General features: G+C 38.0%; 1 protein-coding gene across 1 annotated transcript in view; it reads left to right on the forward strand.

Annotated features, from left to right (window-relative positions):
* Positions 1–16,250, forward strand: part of HMG20A (high mobility group 20A) — an 80,591-nt gene that overhangs the window by 43,772 nt on the left and 20,569 nt on the right. Inside the window, exons 2-3 of the mRNA XM_081290146.1 lie at positions 5,644–5,736; positions 13,334–13,481. Coding sequence (XP_081146272.1) covers positions 5,648–5,736; positions 13,334–13,481 — 237 coding nt within the window. The 5' untranslated portion in view covers positions 5,644–5,647. The remainder of the gene's footprint in view (positions 1–5,643; positions 5,737–13,333; positions 13,482–16,250) is intronic.

The raw sequence follows: 16,250 nt of genomic DNA on the forward strand, positions 1-16,250 counted from the left end.
TCAAACCCAATGCCTCACACGTGCTAAGAAAGTGCTCTACCACTGAGCCACAACCCTGGCCCCTGTTTTTGTTTTTGAGGGACTGGGCATTGAACCCAGGGTCACTGTAGTACTGAGCTACAACCCTGGTCCTTTTTTATTTTTATTTTGAAACGGGGATTTAAAATGAAAAGCCTTTATGCTTCATAAGACACTATCAAGAAAGTGAAAAGATAGCCCAGAAAAGGAAAGAAAGTATTTGCAAATAATATATCTGATAATGGTCTAATGTCAGCCCAAATGGTCTAGTGTTAGTCAACAAATATACAATTAACTCAATATAAAACTGAGTAAAGTGTTTGAGTGGACAGTTCTCCAAAGAAGATACACTATACAAATGGCCAATATGCTTATAAAAAGATGCTCAACAACATTGCCCATTAGAGAAATACAAACCCAAATCACAATGAGATCCCACTTTACATGTAGTAGGATGGCTGTAATCAAGTGTGGTGAGGATATGAAGAAATTGGAATCACAATACATTGCTAGTAGGAATGTAAAATGGTGCAGATGTTCTGGAAAACAGTTCAACTGTTCCTCAGAATATTAAAATGAATTTACTATATGTTCCAGCAACTCTACTCCTTGGTATATACCCAAGAGAAATGAAAACATATCCATATAAAAACTTACACGTGGATGTTCACAAGCAGCAGTGTTCACAGTAGCCCAAAAAGTAGAAACAACCCAAGTCTATCAACTGATGAATGAGTAAACAAAATGTATTATAGCCATACAATGGATATTATTCAGCTATAAAAAGGAATGAAATACTGACACATTGCTAACCTTGAAATCTGTATGCTAAATGAAAGTAACTGGACAAAAAAAAAGGCCACATATTGTATGATTTCACTTACTGCACATGAAATGTCTATAACAGGTAAAAACATAAAGGCAGAGAATAGATTAGTAGTTGTGCAGGGTTAGAAAGAGAGAGACTGGAAACTGCTGGTGAGTATTGGGTTTCTTTTTTGGGGTGATAGAGATATTCGAAAACTATAGTTGTGATTATACAATCTTATAAATATAATAAAAATAAGTAAACCAGATACTTGACAATTGTAAATTTTATGATAGTCATTCATTGATATCCCTAGGGAATTAAGTACAGGACCCCACTCCCATACCAAAATCTGGAAATGCTCAAGTGCCTTTTATAAAATGGTATGGTATTGCCTGTAACCTACACACCTCCTCCCATACACTCTAAATCATCTCTATATTACTTATAATACTTAGTACAGTATAAATCTTATGTAGATAGTTACACTGTATTGTTTAGGGTCTAATGACACTGAAAGAAGATTGTACATGTTAAGTACAGAGGCAGTTTTTTTACAAATATTTTCAATCTGCAGTTGATTGAATCTGCACTTGTGGAGCCACCTATAGATGTGGAGGATGGACTGTGCCATTTGGTGTTATTTGGAATAGGGAATATTAAAAGATGAGGCTGGACCGGGTGTGGTGGTGCATGCCTGTAATCCCAGTGGCTCAAGAGGCTGAGGCAAGAGGATCAAGAGTTGAAAGCCAGCCTCAGCAAAAGGGAGGCGCTAAGCAACTCAATGAGACCCTGTCTCTAAATAAAATTCATAATGGGGCTGGGGATGTGTCTCAGTGGTCAAGTACCCCTGAGTTCAATCCCCAGTACAAGGAAGGAAGGAAGGGAGGAAGGGAGGAAGGGGCTAGGTTGGGGACTTTTAGGTGAATTATGTTTGAACTGGGTTGTAACATTGACAGCGATGAAGTGGAAGTTAGGAAATATCCTAAGAATATATAGAAAGATTGCTGAGAAGATTGAAGACCTAGTTGTAGTTAGATACTATAAATTTATAGTAGCACCTTTTATTTGGTCATTTTCCTTCTCCATCTTAAGCCAAAATTTCATGTTGTTTTACATCTGGTGTACAGAAAAAGATCAAGGCAAGGGAATTAAAGAGGTTGGCAAGCTAGGCCCAGTGGAACATACCTCTAATCCCCACTGCTCAGTTGGTTGAGGCAGGAGGATTTTAAACTCAAGGCCACATTAGGCAACTTGTCCCCAGTACCACCAAAAAAAAGTGTTGGCAAAAGAACGTTTGAAATGTAGCCATGAAATCCCAGCTGAACAGAGAAGAGAAAATCAAGGGTCAGTGAGGAGAAGGTCATTTGTAATAGGAGAAATTAAGAGAGCTGAAATGATAGAAATGGTCCAGGATTTTTTAATTTGAGGTTGAGCCAAATGACCTGATTTTTAAAGGATTTAGGGCTTTTGCCCATAAGGAGTGAAGTATGGAAAATGAGAAGGGCAAAATTCTTCCTCTCAACTCTTGTCTGATTGGGGAGGGGATTTTTAGGGAAGAATCATAAGGCATCTCATGAGAGGATCTATTGAAGTGGAGAGGAAAGGGAGGAGAGGGCGTGAGAAGAGCCAGCTCCAGAAAACAGAAGTACAAATCATGCTTCCAGCACTGTCCAGCACATTTGGAGTGACATGGTCTCGTTGGTGAGATCAGACTGACAGGAAGAGCTTCTGAAACAATTTTAGTTGAGGAAAATTCCTCAAACTCCACATAATTTTCTTTGTTCTGGCCCCAAATATCAAAGTAATATTCTAATTATGATTTGGCTCCCCAGAGATAGAATGTGTTCATCGTCAATAATTAAGCTTGGTAGAATTCTCACTGTAATTTTTGTAATCATTATTAAAACATTTTTGTTATACATCTCTCTTTTTTTGAGTAATCAGTGCTATAGGGAATCTTTGGTTTTCCAAGTTGATTCAGAGTATAAGCCCCTGAGTTATACTGTTTTTGAAGCTTCACTGGTAAGTTCGCTCTGCAAGGAAACATCTGCATGATAGACCTACTATGTAAACCGCAGTGGAGAAGCAGAGTTGCATATTGTTTTGCCTTTGTACAGATTTCTCTTCTTTCCTCTTTTGGAGCGGCATTCATTGCATTTCTTAAATGCTTTGCTTAGGATTTCAAAGTTCAGTTTGACCTCTGTACTGGGACATTATCAGGCCCAGATGCTGCACTTGAATGGCTTTTGGCATTCAATGGCTTGATAGTCATGATTCAGTTTGAATCACCCCCTCACGGACCAAATGAAAGCACATTCTTGCAGGATCTGTGCCATATTCTTGGGAATCATTTTATTTTCCAACTTATTAGACTAAGTTCAGAGGCCTTTGGGTTTCACTGGACTTTTCTTCATTTCCTTCTTTTGTTGTTCTTGGCCCCCTCACCTTCCACCCACTTTATTACTCATTTCTTAAGGGTCTGACTACTCAGAAACACTGAGAAAATATCTGAAGCCATATGGGTTGAGTAAAACAAACTTAAGAGAGAGGGGCGGGAGAAAGAAATATGTGTTCTCTGAACTTCCTTTGTTTATATGATCTGTTTATATGTTGTTAAGGTTAAGGTTGTGTTGTCCAGCTGCCTCTCCACATTTCAAAAATGACTGAAGATATCTGGGGAACATTCTTAAAAGGGTCATGTTGGCATAGTGAATGAAAAGACACTTTATTTGTCTCCCACCAGATAATATGTCTAGTTTGGAGATGTGGGAGCAATGCCAAGAGCTTCAAATGCAGAATCTTGAGGTTCTTGAAAAGCCAGGGACTTCCAGGGACACTTTTAGAAAGAAACCAGTGAACGGAGCCCTTTTAAGATTTGGGGTTCTGTACCTGGCTCTTCAAATGATTGCCCACTACAATTAGGCTCTGTGATATCAAATTACTAGTTTTTTGTTTGTTTGTTTGTTTTTAAGGTATAGACAGAGATTTATTTAGGAACTTAGATGGATATTCAAGAAGAGTGCAGGAATTGATAGTTTTCTTTGGTAAAATGAACATTGGCACTTGGATAAGATAACGTTAGCAGCTCTGAAAGCCTGAGCTCTCATCTGTCTTGTAAATTATGAATTAAAATTCGAGTACATTAGAGTGGGAATCATTCTAAATAACACAATAGAACAGAATTCTGTGGTGGTGTTGGAGCTATTCTGCTTATAAACACTGCCTGCACATGGCTTCAATGCCCTGTTCTGTGACTGAATGGGAAGTTCCTCTCTGTCTTCCAGGTTTTACCCACTGTAATGGGTATGATATATACTGAGATGCTTTTTTGTCACATTAAGCTGGTAAGCTATTTATGGAGCGGTCTGTTAAAAAATAAATTTAGAAGTGAAAATGAATAAGAAAAAGAAGTAAAGCATCAGTATTAGCATTTGAGAGATAAACCACTCAACTGGAAATTGTTGAGAACATGGTATTGTTGTTGTCTGCATTTTCTTAGTATTTCCCAGAGCCAGAGGAAGCCTAGCTCAGCTGTGGTTGCTGTGCTTTCCTTTAATTGCTGTTTCACTAGGTCTCCCGAGCAGCAGCACCTGAAAGAACTGCTGAGGGAGCTCCTAAATGAATTCTTATAATTTGCTTCTCAATTCTACCAGTTGATGGAGGCCCTTTCTTTCTTGAGTGGTTTGCAGTTCCACTTAAGGGGTTGGTATTTGGGGTCACTATTGAATGTTTTGTTTGAATATCACTTTCATGATGAATGGGAAGCTGCTGCTTTTAGCTTTGTTGGGTGAAGTCCTTGGTGGTGAGCCTTGAAAGGAAAAAAAAAATTCTTTGTAGTGATATGCTAAATGAAATTACTCTCTTTGTCACTTTGTCCTTTTATCCTTTCTGTCTGATAACCTCAGGTTCTTGTGATTTATTTGTTTTCTTCAATTAAGCTTAGCTGTTTCCTATACCCAGGTGCATGCTATTTCTGCTGATGGTTATGATAGTGAAGTGGAACATATTTTTGACCTGGAAGTGTGGTTTCTTTGACTCAGAACCACATCAGTATGCCTTCCATCCTCCACTTCCTTTGCATTATTTCCTTTTGGAGGGCTCCATTTGTCACCATTTAATCTAAGCATGATTCATGTGGGACTGATAACTGGTAATACTGTAATGACAATACTTTTCTTTATATGATAATACTCAAAGCACTTACTATCTTAGCCTTTCTCTTATGAAGCACTTTCAGTTTAATCCCTCTCAACAACCCTGTAGGTTAAGTCAGCAATTTTATCTGTGTCTAAGATGGTGAAATTGGAGCTCAAAAGAGGTTAAATACCTTGCTCAGTGTTACAGTGCTTTTGAGTTACTCTGCTTAACAGTTTCGGCAGGAAATGAAGAGTATTTTTGAAGATACCCTGGATGAATAAAAAGGAATTTTCCAAACCAAGTCCCAGTTAAAATCAAACTTATTTTTAGTCTGGTCAGTTGATAAGACCAGAGTTAAAATAAGTTCCTAACCATGGACTTTAAATTGATGTGTCCAAGTCAGGAAAATGAATATCTAGGTCCATGTCTGTTCTGCAGCTGATGTGTTAAGTTAAGCCTGGCTCCTAAATTAGTAGAACTTGAACTGGGGGACCAGGGCTGTAGCTCAGTGGCAGAGTGCTTGCCTAGCACACGTGAGGCACTAGGTTCGATCCTCAGCACCACATAAAAATAAAATAAATGAATTGTGTCCAACTACAGTTAAAAATATATATTTTTTAAAAAACTTGAACTGGAAGTAATTAAGCCATTAATTATTTTTTGATTCTTTCTTTCAGGAAGATGGAAAGCTTGATGACTAGTTCCACCCTGCCGCCCCTTTTTGCAGATGAAGATGGCTCAAAGGAGAGTAATGATCTGGCTACAACTGGGTGAGCAGCTGCTTTGGGACATTGGGCCTCTGTGTAGACTTCAATACAAAGCTTCTGACAAAGTATGAGATGCTAAAGAGGCAGTTTTGTATAATAAGAATAGAAGGTGCATTTGTTGTGTTTTTCAAATAGAGCGAGACCCATTGTAAACTTGCTTTCATGTGTCTTTCTCAGAACTCTGGTTCCTATGAACTGATAACAGCAATATATAGACCGACTATGACTACTGTTAAGAAAATTACATGGTCACCATTAAGGAAACACCTGCCACAGAGCTAGCTCTGAAAAACAAATTCATTTTGTGTCCAAATTGCTGCAGTTATTAAAATGATTTTTTCTCAGAGGTCAGCTTTTTAAATGTTTTGGTTTTCTTGTTTGTTTGTTGTCGTGCTGGGCATTGAACGTGGGGCCTCATGCATGCTGGACAGCTCTGTATCACTGAGCTACAGCCCCAGCCCTTACTGTGGTTCTTTATTCAAGATCTTAGGAGCTTTAGCTGACTTGTGCCCTTTTTGTCCCTACCTGCCACCCCATCTGTGGGATCTTTGGACAAATAAATAAAAGAATATAGAAAAGAATTATTAGGAGCAGTTCATCTCTTCCCTTAAAAAGTCTCTGTTTCACTTGAATTTGATCTTTTCTAGATATTTAGAAGTTATTTGCCAAGGAGAAAATATAACTAATAGATTGAAGTGCTGGTTAATTCCTAAGATAAATTATTTTAATATTCTTTAGAACACTTTTAAAAATAGACTACACTCTGTAATTGTTTCTTTCCCTCATGTTCATTTCTCACCTCATTAATATCTGCCTTCTGACCTCGATTCTCAAATGAAACTGTTCTCCAAAACTTTTCTGAAGGCAGCATAGTTACTAAAGCCTTCGATAAATGTTTTTCAGAATGCCAGTCGCACACCTGCAAATGGAGGATTACAAGTTCAGCAACCTACTGAGACCCTGTCTCAAAAGAAAAAATAAAAAAGACTGGGGATGGAGCTCAGTGGTAAAACACCCTGGGTTCAATCCCCATTACCAAAAGGAAAAAAAAAAAAAAAGATTTTCATAGTATCCATGTGGCAATATTCCAGGTATTATATCTAAAGCAGTGATCAAAACAGACAAAAAAAATCCTAGCTAACCTCTTAGAGCTTAAATTCTACTGGGGATGTCAAACACTAAACAGGATAAATAAGTAAATACATGCTACATTGATAAGAACTTTGGATTAAGAAGTAAAGTGGTGAAGAGAGATCAGAAGGGTTTGGGGGTATAGTTTTAGACATACTGGTCAAAAAACATAATGAGGTCTGAGACTGTGGCTCAGTGGTAGACCACTTGTCTGGCATGCGTGAGGCACTGGGTTCGATCCTCAGCACCACATAAAAATAAAATAAAGGTATTGTGTTCATCTACAACTAAAAAAAAAATTTTTATGAGAAAGTGACTTGAATAATGATGTGAAATAACGTAATGACAGAAAATAATGTAACTAGCATGCAGTTGGCTAAGGAAGATTTTTCTAGAGGGAGCAGTTGGTGCAAAAGCCCTGAGATAAGGATATTTCTGCCTTGTAGATCGCCAGGAGGCCAGTGTGGCTAGAGTGGAGTGTACCAGGGAGAGGTGCTGTAAGGGACTACATAGGTGCTTCTTTAATGTACACATGAATTGCCTAGAGATCTTATCAAAGTGCAGATTCTGATTTAGAAAGCCTGAGTTAGGCCAAAAAATAGCTGTTGTTGTTGTTGTTGTTGTTGTTGTTGTTTTAATATTTTTAGCTGTAGATGAACACAATATTTTTATCTTTTCATTTTTTTATTTTTATGTGGTGCTGAGGATGGAACTCAGTGCCTCACACACATGAGGTAAGCGCTCTACCACTGAGCCACAACCCCAGCCCCAGAGTACACTTCTTATAAGCTCCAAGGTAATGCCAGAGCTGCTAATATGAGGCCCATGCTTTAAGGAACGAGAGTCTAGATTAAGTAGGATTTCAGATGGGCAGAATAAACACTTTAATTTTTACTCTGAGTGAGATGGCAAAACATGAAGGGTTTTGAGCAGAGTAATGTGATCTGGCTAATTTCCAGTAGGATCCCTCTGACTGTTGTATTGAGAATAGTGAAAGGAGCAGTGGGGCTGGACCAAGGAGACTAGTTAGGAGGCTCTTGAAATCAATTCAGGTGAAGATCACTTGTGATTTTGACAAGATTATTTTTGGTGGGAGATTGGGGGCATACTCATTAGAGTGTGTTTTTAAAACATTGGGAATGGGGGTGACGAGAAGTAGAAAATTCTAGACGTATTTTTTTATAAGTTATACTCCATATATGTATACCTTTATTTTATTTATTTATTTTATGCTGAGGATTGAACCCAGTGCCTCACATGTGCTAGGTGAGCACTGTACCACTGAACCACAACCTCAGCCCATCTCAATGTATTTTTGAAGACCAGCCAAACAGGATTTACCTGAAAAACCAGATGAGCGATGTGAGGAGGGAGAAAAAGCAAAAGCAATTTCAGTGTTTTGGCCTAACCAACAGGAGGGATGGAGTTGCCATTAATTTAGATGAGTAAACTGAACAGGTAGTGAAGAAGTATAGAAGCTCAGTTTTGGGAATTTTAAATTTGAGGTGCTTATTAGATAACTAGCTGGGCACAGTGATGCATGCCTGTGATCCCAGCAACTCGGAAGACTGAGGCAAAAAATCACAAGTTTGAGGCCAACGTGGGCATCTTCATGAGACCCTGCCTCAAAATAAAAATCCCTGTGAGTTCAGGAGGCTGAGGCAGGAGGATCACAAGTTCAAAGCCAACCTTAGCAATTTAGCAAGGCCCTAGGCAACTTAATGAGGTCCTTTCCCAAAATAAAAATATAAAAACAAGCTGGAGATATGGTTTTGTGCTTAAGTACCCTTGGTTCAGTCCCCAGTACAAAAGAAAGAAAAGAAAGAACAAAACAAACCACAGAGATGTCAAATAGGAAGTTTTTTGTTTTTGTTTTCAAACAGGAAGTTTGATTAATACCAGGTTCTGAAGTTAGGAGAGGTTTAAGCCAGAAAGACAAACTTAGGATCATCAGCATATAGCTAATATTTAAAGCCTTGAGACTAGATGAGATCACCCAAAAAATGAGCACTCAGCAGTTAGAAAAGAGAAAAAAATCTTGAAAACCTGAGCCCTGCGAGACTCCAGCATTTAGAAGACAGGCAGAAAAGTAAGAGTTAGTGAAGGCCAAAGTGAGTAGTTGTAGAGGTAGCAATAAAACCAGAGGCAAGTGGGGGCCTGAAAAACAAGTAAAATGAGTAAAAAGGGAGAGGAAGAGATCTAGTGTGTCAGATGCTTCTGGTAGGTTGGATAAGGTGAGGTCTGAAAAATGACTTTAGATTTAGCGTGGTCATTGGTGGCCTACACAAGAGTTACAAGTTCTTATCTCCCTTGGAATGGGTTTAAGAGAATGGAAGACAGTGGAGGAGGTAGAAACAGGTCTTTCCAGGAGTTCTGCCGCACAGAAAAGGAGAAAAGGAAGGCCTTTAGAGGTGATGCAGAGAAAGTATTTCTGTTTTGTTTCATTTTGCTTTATTTTAAGATAAAAGTAATAATATCACACTTGTCTACTGATTAGGCTGTTCCTATAGAGAAGAAAGAATTGATGATGCCAGAGAGTACAGAATTGCCAAAAATGCTGTCCCTGGTTAGACAGGAGAATATGAGATCAAGGGCCTAAACAGAAGGTTGTATGTTGGCTGTCACTAAGAACACAGGTATTTCATTCATGGTAAAAAAGGCTTTGGACATCTTTGAACACTTTCTTCTGATTCCTGTCCACTTCAGTCAGGGTAACTCCTTCCCAAACCTTATTGTCATATTTTACTAAAAGAAGAATGTACAAAATATAATAGCTTGAAAATTGATGTCATAGTTCAAATGAAAATGACAGTGAAAGAACAAGTTGCCTGAGACATCCAAAATGATTGAAATGTTTGGAAAATAATGCCACCGAGATCAAACTGGATCTCTGGTGGCACTTCATTTCAGAGAACATGATTGGCATTGGTTTCACAGATTCTTTTACATATTCTCTTTTTAAAGGACCTCAAAAATCCAGGAACCTCCTGCCTTAAATCATCTACTGTGTTTCCTAGAAGGGTCAGGAAAGTGACTTCTTTCATTTTCAATTAAGACTGCATCTGGGGGCTGGGGATGTGGCTCAGCGGTAGCGCGCTCGCCTGGCATGCGTGCGGCCCGGGTTCGGTCCTCAGCACCACATACAAACAAAGATGTTGTGTCCGCCGAGAACGAAAAAATAAATATTAAAAATTCTCTCTCTCTCTCTCTCCTCTCTCACTCTCTCTTAAAAAAAAAAAAAGACTGCATCTGCTTTCATTAATTTCTGTGTCCACTCTAATCTGGTATTTATTCCAATTCCACTAAAACTTACTCCCTAAAATTGCCAGAGACCTTTAAATCTTCAAATGTAGCAGAATCTTTTTAGCTTATCCTATTTGACATCTGCAGCTTTTTACTTGGTTAACATCTTTTCTTCTTAAAAGTCTTCCTGCCTTGTCCCCTGCAATCATGTTCTCATTCTCTTTTAATACCCTCTGCAGTCTCCTTTCTCAGCTTTTTTTAGTCTTTTTTTCCATATTTTTATTGATGCGTTATAATTATACATAATAGTGAGATTCACTGTTACCTATTCATATGCACACAAGTAACAATATTTTTGGTAAATATCATATCTTTCCCAGCTTTTCTAACCCCTCTAACATCTAGCACTGCCTGTTATTTCTGTGGGCAAAGGCCTCTCTCTCATGCCTTTTCTTCAATTCTGTCTCTCAGGACTTCTTTCCATGTGTCTGTGGGACATTTCCACTTAAATTATGTTACAGGCACTTCAAACTTGCCATTTTCTGGGCTGGTGCACTCTCTCTCTCTCTCTTTCTCTCTCTCTCTCTCTCTCTCTCTCTCTCTCTCTCGCTCTCTCTCACAAACACACACACACACACACACACACACATACTGTTCTTTCCTTGGTTCATGGTAAGTACATAATCACCAATTTAGAAACCTCAAAATTACCTTCGACTCTACAACTAATTAGAACAAGTAAAAGAAAATTATAAACAAATTTCCTGTGACTCTTATTTTTCCTCGATATTTAAATTCAATCAATCATTAATTTCTCTCCATTCCACCCCTTAGCTTTCTCTCCTGCCTCCATCTCTTACTTTGTCTGTTACACATCGTCCTGCTACGTCTTCCTTTCTTTTGATGCACCCTGTTCTTTCGGCCTGGGATGATGTTCTTTACCTAATGAATACCTATTCATCTTTTAAGATCTCTTTGGTGAAATCCTTCTTAATACCTCCTCCTAAAATTTATCGTACCCACTACTGTGCTTCTGTGACATTTTTTACAAACCTCTGTTTTGGTACTTATAGTTTTTGCTTATAACAACCCTATGGAGTATGCATTCTTTCAGAATAATAACTGAATATCACTCTATTGCCCTTCTTTTTTAATTTTATTTGTTCTTTTTAGGTATACATGACAGTATAATGTGTTTTGGCATAACATACATACATGGAGTATAACTTATTCTAATTAGGATCCTATTCTTGTGGTTGTACATGCTATAGAGTTACCCTGGTCTTATATTCAAATACAAGTTTAGGAAAGTCATGTTTGATTAATTCTACTATCCTTCCTATTCCTTTTCCCATTCCCTTCTCTTCATTCCCCTTTGTCTAACCAATGGACTTCTATTCTTCCCTTCCCACCTTTCCTTGTTGTGGGTTACCATCCACATATCAGAGAGAACATTTGGCCTTTGTTTTTTTGGGATTGGCTTATTTCGCTTAGCATGATATTCTCAAGTTCCATCCATTTACCAGCAAATTCCATAATTTCATTCTTCTTTATGGAATACTCCCTTGTGTATATATACCACAATTTCTTTATCCATTGAAGGGCACGTAGTTTGGTTCCATAGCTTGGCTATTTTAATTTTTGTAATTTTTTTTTATTTATTTGTTCTAACTTGTTATACATGACAGAAGAATGCATTTCTATTCATAATACACAAAGGGAGCACAATTTTTCATTTCTCTGGTGAACACAAAATAGAGTCATACCATTTGTGTCTTCATACACGTACCTAGGGTAATGATGTCCATCTCATTCCACCATCTTTCCAGCTCCCATACCTTTTCCCTTCCCCTCCCTCTCCTTTGCCCTATCCAAAGTTCCTCCATTCTTCCCATGCCCACTCTGATAATGGATGAGAGATAGGAAATCAATTTCATTCTACTATAGCACCATTTGTTGAAGACACTATATTTTCTTCAATGTATGTTTATGGTGCCTTTGTCTAGTATAAGATAATTGTATTTTTGTGGGTATGTGTCTTTGTCTTCTCTTCAGAACCATTGGTCTTCATGTCTTTTTGTGCCAATACCATGCTGTTTTTGTTACTGTACCTCTGTAGTATAGTTTAAGGTCTGGTGTTGTGTTACTTCCTGCATCACTTTTCTTGTTAAGGATTGCTTTAGCTATTCTGTCTGTTGCCCTTCTTCCTGCCCCTCTGAACCTTCCCAAGTCTTATAAATTAATAAGCAGGAGGCTGAGGCAGGAGGGTTCCAAGTTTAAGGCTAGCCTGGACAACTTAGCAAGATCCTGTCTTGAAAAAAGCAGGGTGGGAGGGTTGGGGATGTAGCTCAGTGGTAAAGGGCCTCTGGGTGGAGACACAGAGGACTCCCTAGCACATGTTGCCCACTTTTTCTTTCATTCCTTTACCACATGTGATAGAATAAATCAGTCTTCACCATCATTTATACCTTCTTTGTCCACTTCTCATAAGGATGAAACTTGGTTTGGTAACTCATCTGGAATAGATAAGTAGGAACAAAAATGTATGTCTACCTGATTCATTTATATTTATACTTGAACTAGGGATGTAGTTCAGTGGTAGAGCACTTGCCTGGTATATATAAGACCCTGAAGAATTCAGTCTTCATTACCTCAAAACAAAACATTTATACTTGATTTTAGTGAACTTAATATTTTTCTTGGATGTTCTGGTTATTAACAAATACTATAATCCAAGAAGAAATAGCCTATGTTATGTACCATAGAGTTATTTCTTATGCCCTTTCAGAAATCTCTCTTTTGCGATGGGGGCAAACTGCCTCCACAACTCCCAAGTCTATTCAGCTTACCCATGAATAATGTTTCCCCTTCATATCAGAGATACATGAAAGGTAGTATATAAAACTCAGACTCTGTTGCAGCCTCAGAGCTAAAACAAGTATATATAGAGAGGAGTGGTTATTTTTTGGAGGTGATAGATTGTATCTGGTTTTGGTAGAAGTCTTTGTGGAGCAGTCACGATTCAGTCAAACACTAAATAAAACATTTTTTCAAATGTTCTGTAACTTCTATGGAGACATTGTTTACATTTACCAGATTGTAGTGGAGGAATGAATTCAAGTACTGGCATGTGCTTTGCTGGCAGGAAAATTTATCTTGAGCCTTGGTAAATAAAAGTTTTTGATGCTGTTGAGCCTGAACTTTTGCACTTCTGCCTGTTATTCAGATTAACACACCCAGAGGTTCCTTATGGCAGTGGAGCTACATCATCCACCAACAATCCAGAATTTGTAGAGGATCTGTCCCAAGGTCAGTTGCTTCAGAATGAGTCTTCAAACGCTGCAGATGGCAATGAACAGAGGCATGAAGATGAGGTAAGCCGAGGTCTCCTGTCACTGTCCTCTGAAACTTCCAAAGAAGCAGTCAGCAAAGAAGGTGTTGATTGAGGTGTTCATCATCTGGCTTCTTACCTTCTTGAGATGATACCTGCAGAATTTTCGATTGTATATTTCTTGTTTCAGAACCAGGTTAAAGACTTTAATGACAGACTGTTTTTTTCCCCTAACTTAAGAAATTATAGCTGGGTGTAGCTGTGTATGCTCAGCAGCTTGGGAGGTTAAGGCAGGAGGATCGTGAGTTCAAAACCAGCCTCAGCAACTTAGCAAGGCCCTAAGCAACTTAGCAAGACCTTTTCTTAAAATTAAATATTTTTAAAAAGGCTGGGGATGTGGCTCAGTGATTGAGTACCCCTGGATTCGATCTCCGATACCAAAAAAAGAAAAAAAGAAAGTAAGAAATTAAAGCTACTTCATATTAGACTACTCAACAAATGCTTATTGGGGCTGGGGATGTAGCTAAGTAGTAGAGTGCTTGCCTAGCGTGTGCAAGGCTTTGGGGTCAGTCCCCATTACCACAAACAAAATCAACAAATACTTCTTAGATGAGTGAATTACTTAATTAAATAAGTAATTAATGAGAAGACCACATGCCCTTGTCCAGAACCCTTCTGCTCACCAAGTGCTGCATCATGGAGCCTTATGTGCCTAGATATTTTTATATCATCACCAACTTTACCATCCCATATGAACCGCCTTTTTCTGTTTTCACATGAAGGTTCCATATGGGCTTGGACTTTCCGTGTGCCTTACAAATGACATTGTGTAGGAGGTTTTTTTGTTGTGTTTTTATTGCTGTATTGCCCAGGCTGATCTCAAATTCCTAAGCTCAAGGATCCTCCTGCTTCAGCCTCTTGAGTTCTGAGATTACAGATGCATGTCACTGAACCAAGCTACATTGTTTTAAAGTACTCTTCTTTTTTTTAGCTGGGAAAGGGTACCATCATTGATTTTTGCTATATTATTACTTTAAAAGAGCTGATTTTTTTCATCTATTCTGTTGGCATTTTTTTTCCTTGCATTTCTGGGATTGAGCCCAGGGGTATTCTACCTCTGAGCTACATCCCCAGCCCTTTTCATTTTTTTATTTTAAGACAGGGTCTGACTTAGTTGCCCATACTTGCCTTGAACTTGTGATCCTCCTGCCTCAACCTCTGGAGTAGCTGAAATTACAGGCATACGCTATCATACCCAACTAACTTTGGCATTCTTTTTTTTAATATTTTTTAATTGTTAATAGACCTTTATTTTATTCATTTATTTATATGCCATGCCGAGAATCAAACCCAGTGCCTCATACATGCTAGGCAAATGTTCTACCACTGAGCCATAACCCCAGCTCTGACTTTTGGCATTCTTAAAGGTTATAATGAGTTTTTAAACAACTTTAAAATCGTAGCAGCTTCAGTTATCTATTTATGCATGTGCATATGTATGTGTGTGTAGTGTTGGGGATTGAGCCCAAAGCCTTGGTCATGTTGAGCACATGCTTTACAAATGAACTACATGTCCAGCCCTCTTAGCTTTAATACTACCAGGTTTATTTTAAATAAAATAAATAATACCAAAAGACATTTTTCAAATTGGGAATTATTGAACCACATTTATATATTTGGAGGAGTACAAATTATAATTAATTAATACTTAGATTTTTTTGTCCCTTTTTGTTTATCTTTCTCTTCTTGAAATAAAAAAATTCTTATATCTGCCAGGGTTGTGGCTCATTGGTAGATCGCTTGCCTAGCAAGTGTGAGGCACTGGGTTTAATCCCCAGCACCACATAAAAACAAATAAAATAAAAGTATAGCAGTGGGTTGGGGTTGTGGCTCAGTGGTAGAGCACTTGCCTTGCACACGTGAGGCACTGGGTTCGATCCTCAGCAGCACATAAAAATAAATAAATAAAGATATTATGTCCATTTACAACTTAAAAAATAAAAATAAATAAATAAATAAAAGTATTGCAGCTAAATTATATATAAAATCTTTTATCCATAAAACATTATTAACTGATAGGTCCTGTGTATGTTAAATTATGAAGCAAAAAACTGGATGTACCTTAATTCTCCTTTAAAAGGCCAAGTAAAAATGCCCATGGTAAAACATCAGTAATACTGCAATCCCTTTTTTTTTTCTTTTTCAAAGGTGATTTAGTCTCCAAGTTAACTAAAAATTCAATATATAAAGACCTCTGGCTTCATAAAATATACATCTTAAGGATCAAATCATCAAGTTAAAGAACAGTCTTCATTTTAGGGTATATTATACATATTGAAATTTTTCAAGACCTAGATATTAATTAAAAAATCTAATGCTCTTTGCGGTGGAAAAGAAACTTTTTGATTAGTATCAGTGGAAAACAACTGCATGAATTATTATTAATCCCTGTGTACAGCTTCTCTCTCCTTTTGCCCTTTGCATATGACAGCATTTTTTTCTGATCTGTGACATTGTTTGTCTCTCTGGCACAGTGCTGTATATGCTACTGTGCATATGTATTTAGAATATTCCCCTGTAGCTGGGTACCGCGGTACATGGCTATAATCCCAGTAACTTGGAAGAACTAAGGCAGGAGAATGCAAATTCTAGGCCAGCCTGGGAAATTTAGTGAGACCTTGTCTTAAAATTAAAGAATTTTTAAAAAGGCTAGGAATGTAGTTCATTGATAAAGCACCTTGGATTCAGTCCCCAGTACTGAAGGGGAACAGGAATATTCTCTTGTCAGACTCGGAACTTGTTAAGTATATAT

The sequence above is a fragment of the Spermophilus citellus genome (genome assembly GCF_964194105.1).
Source record: "Spermophilus citellus genome assembly, chromosome: 4".
NCBI lineage: Eukaryota > Metazoa > Chordata > Mammalia > Rodentia > Sciuridae > Spermophilus > Spermophilus citellus.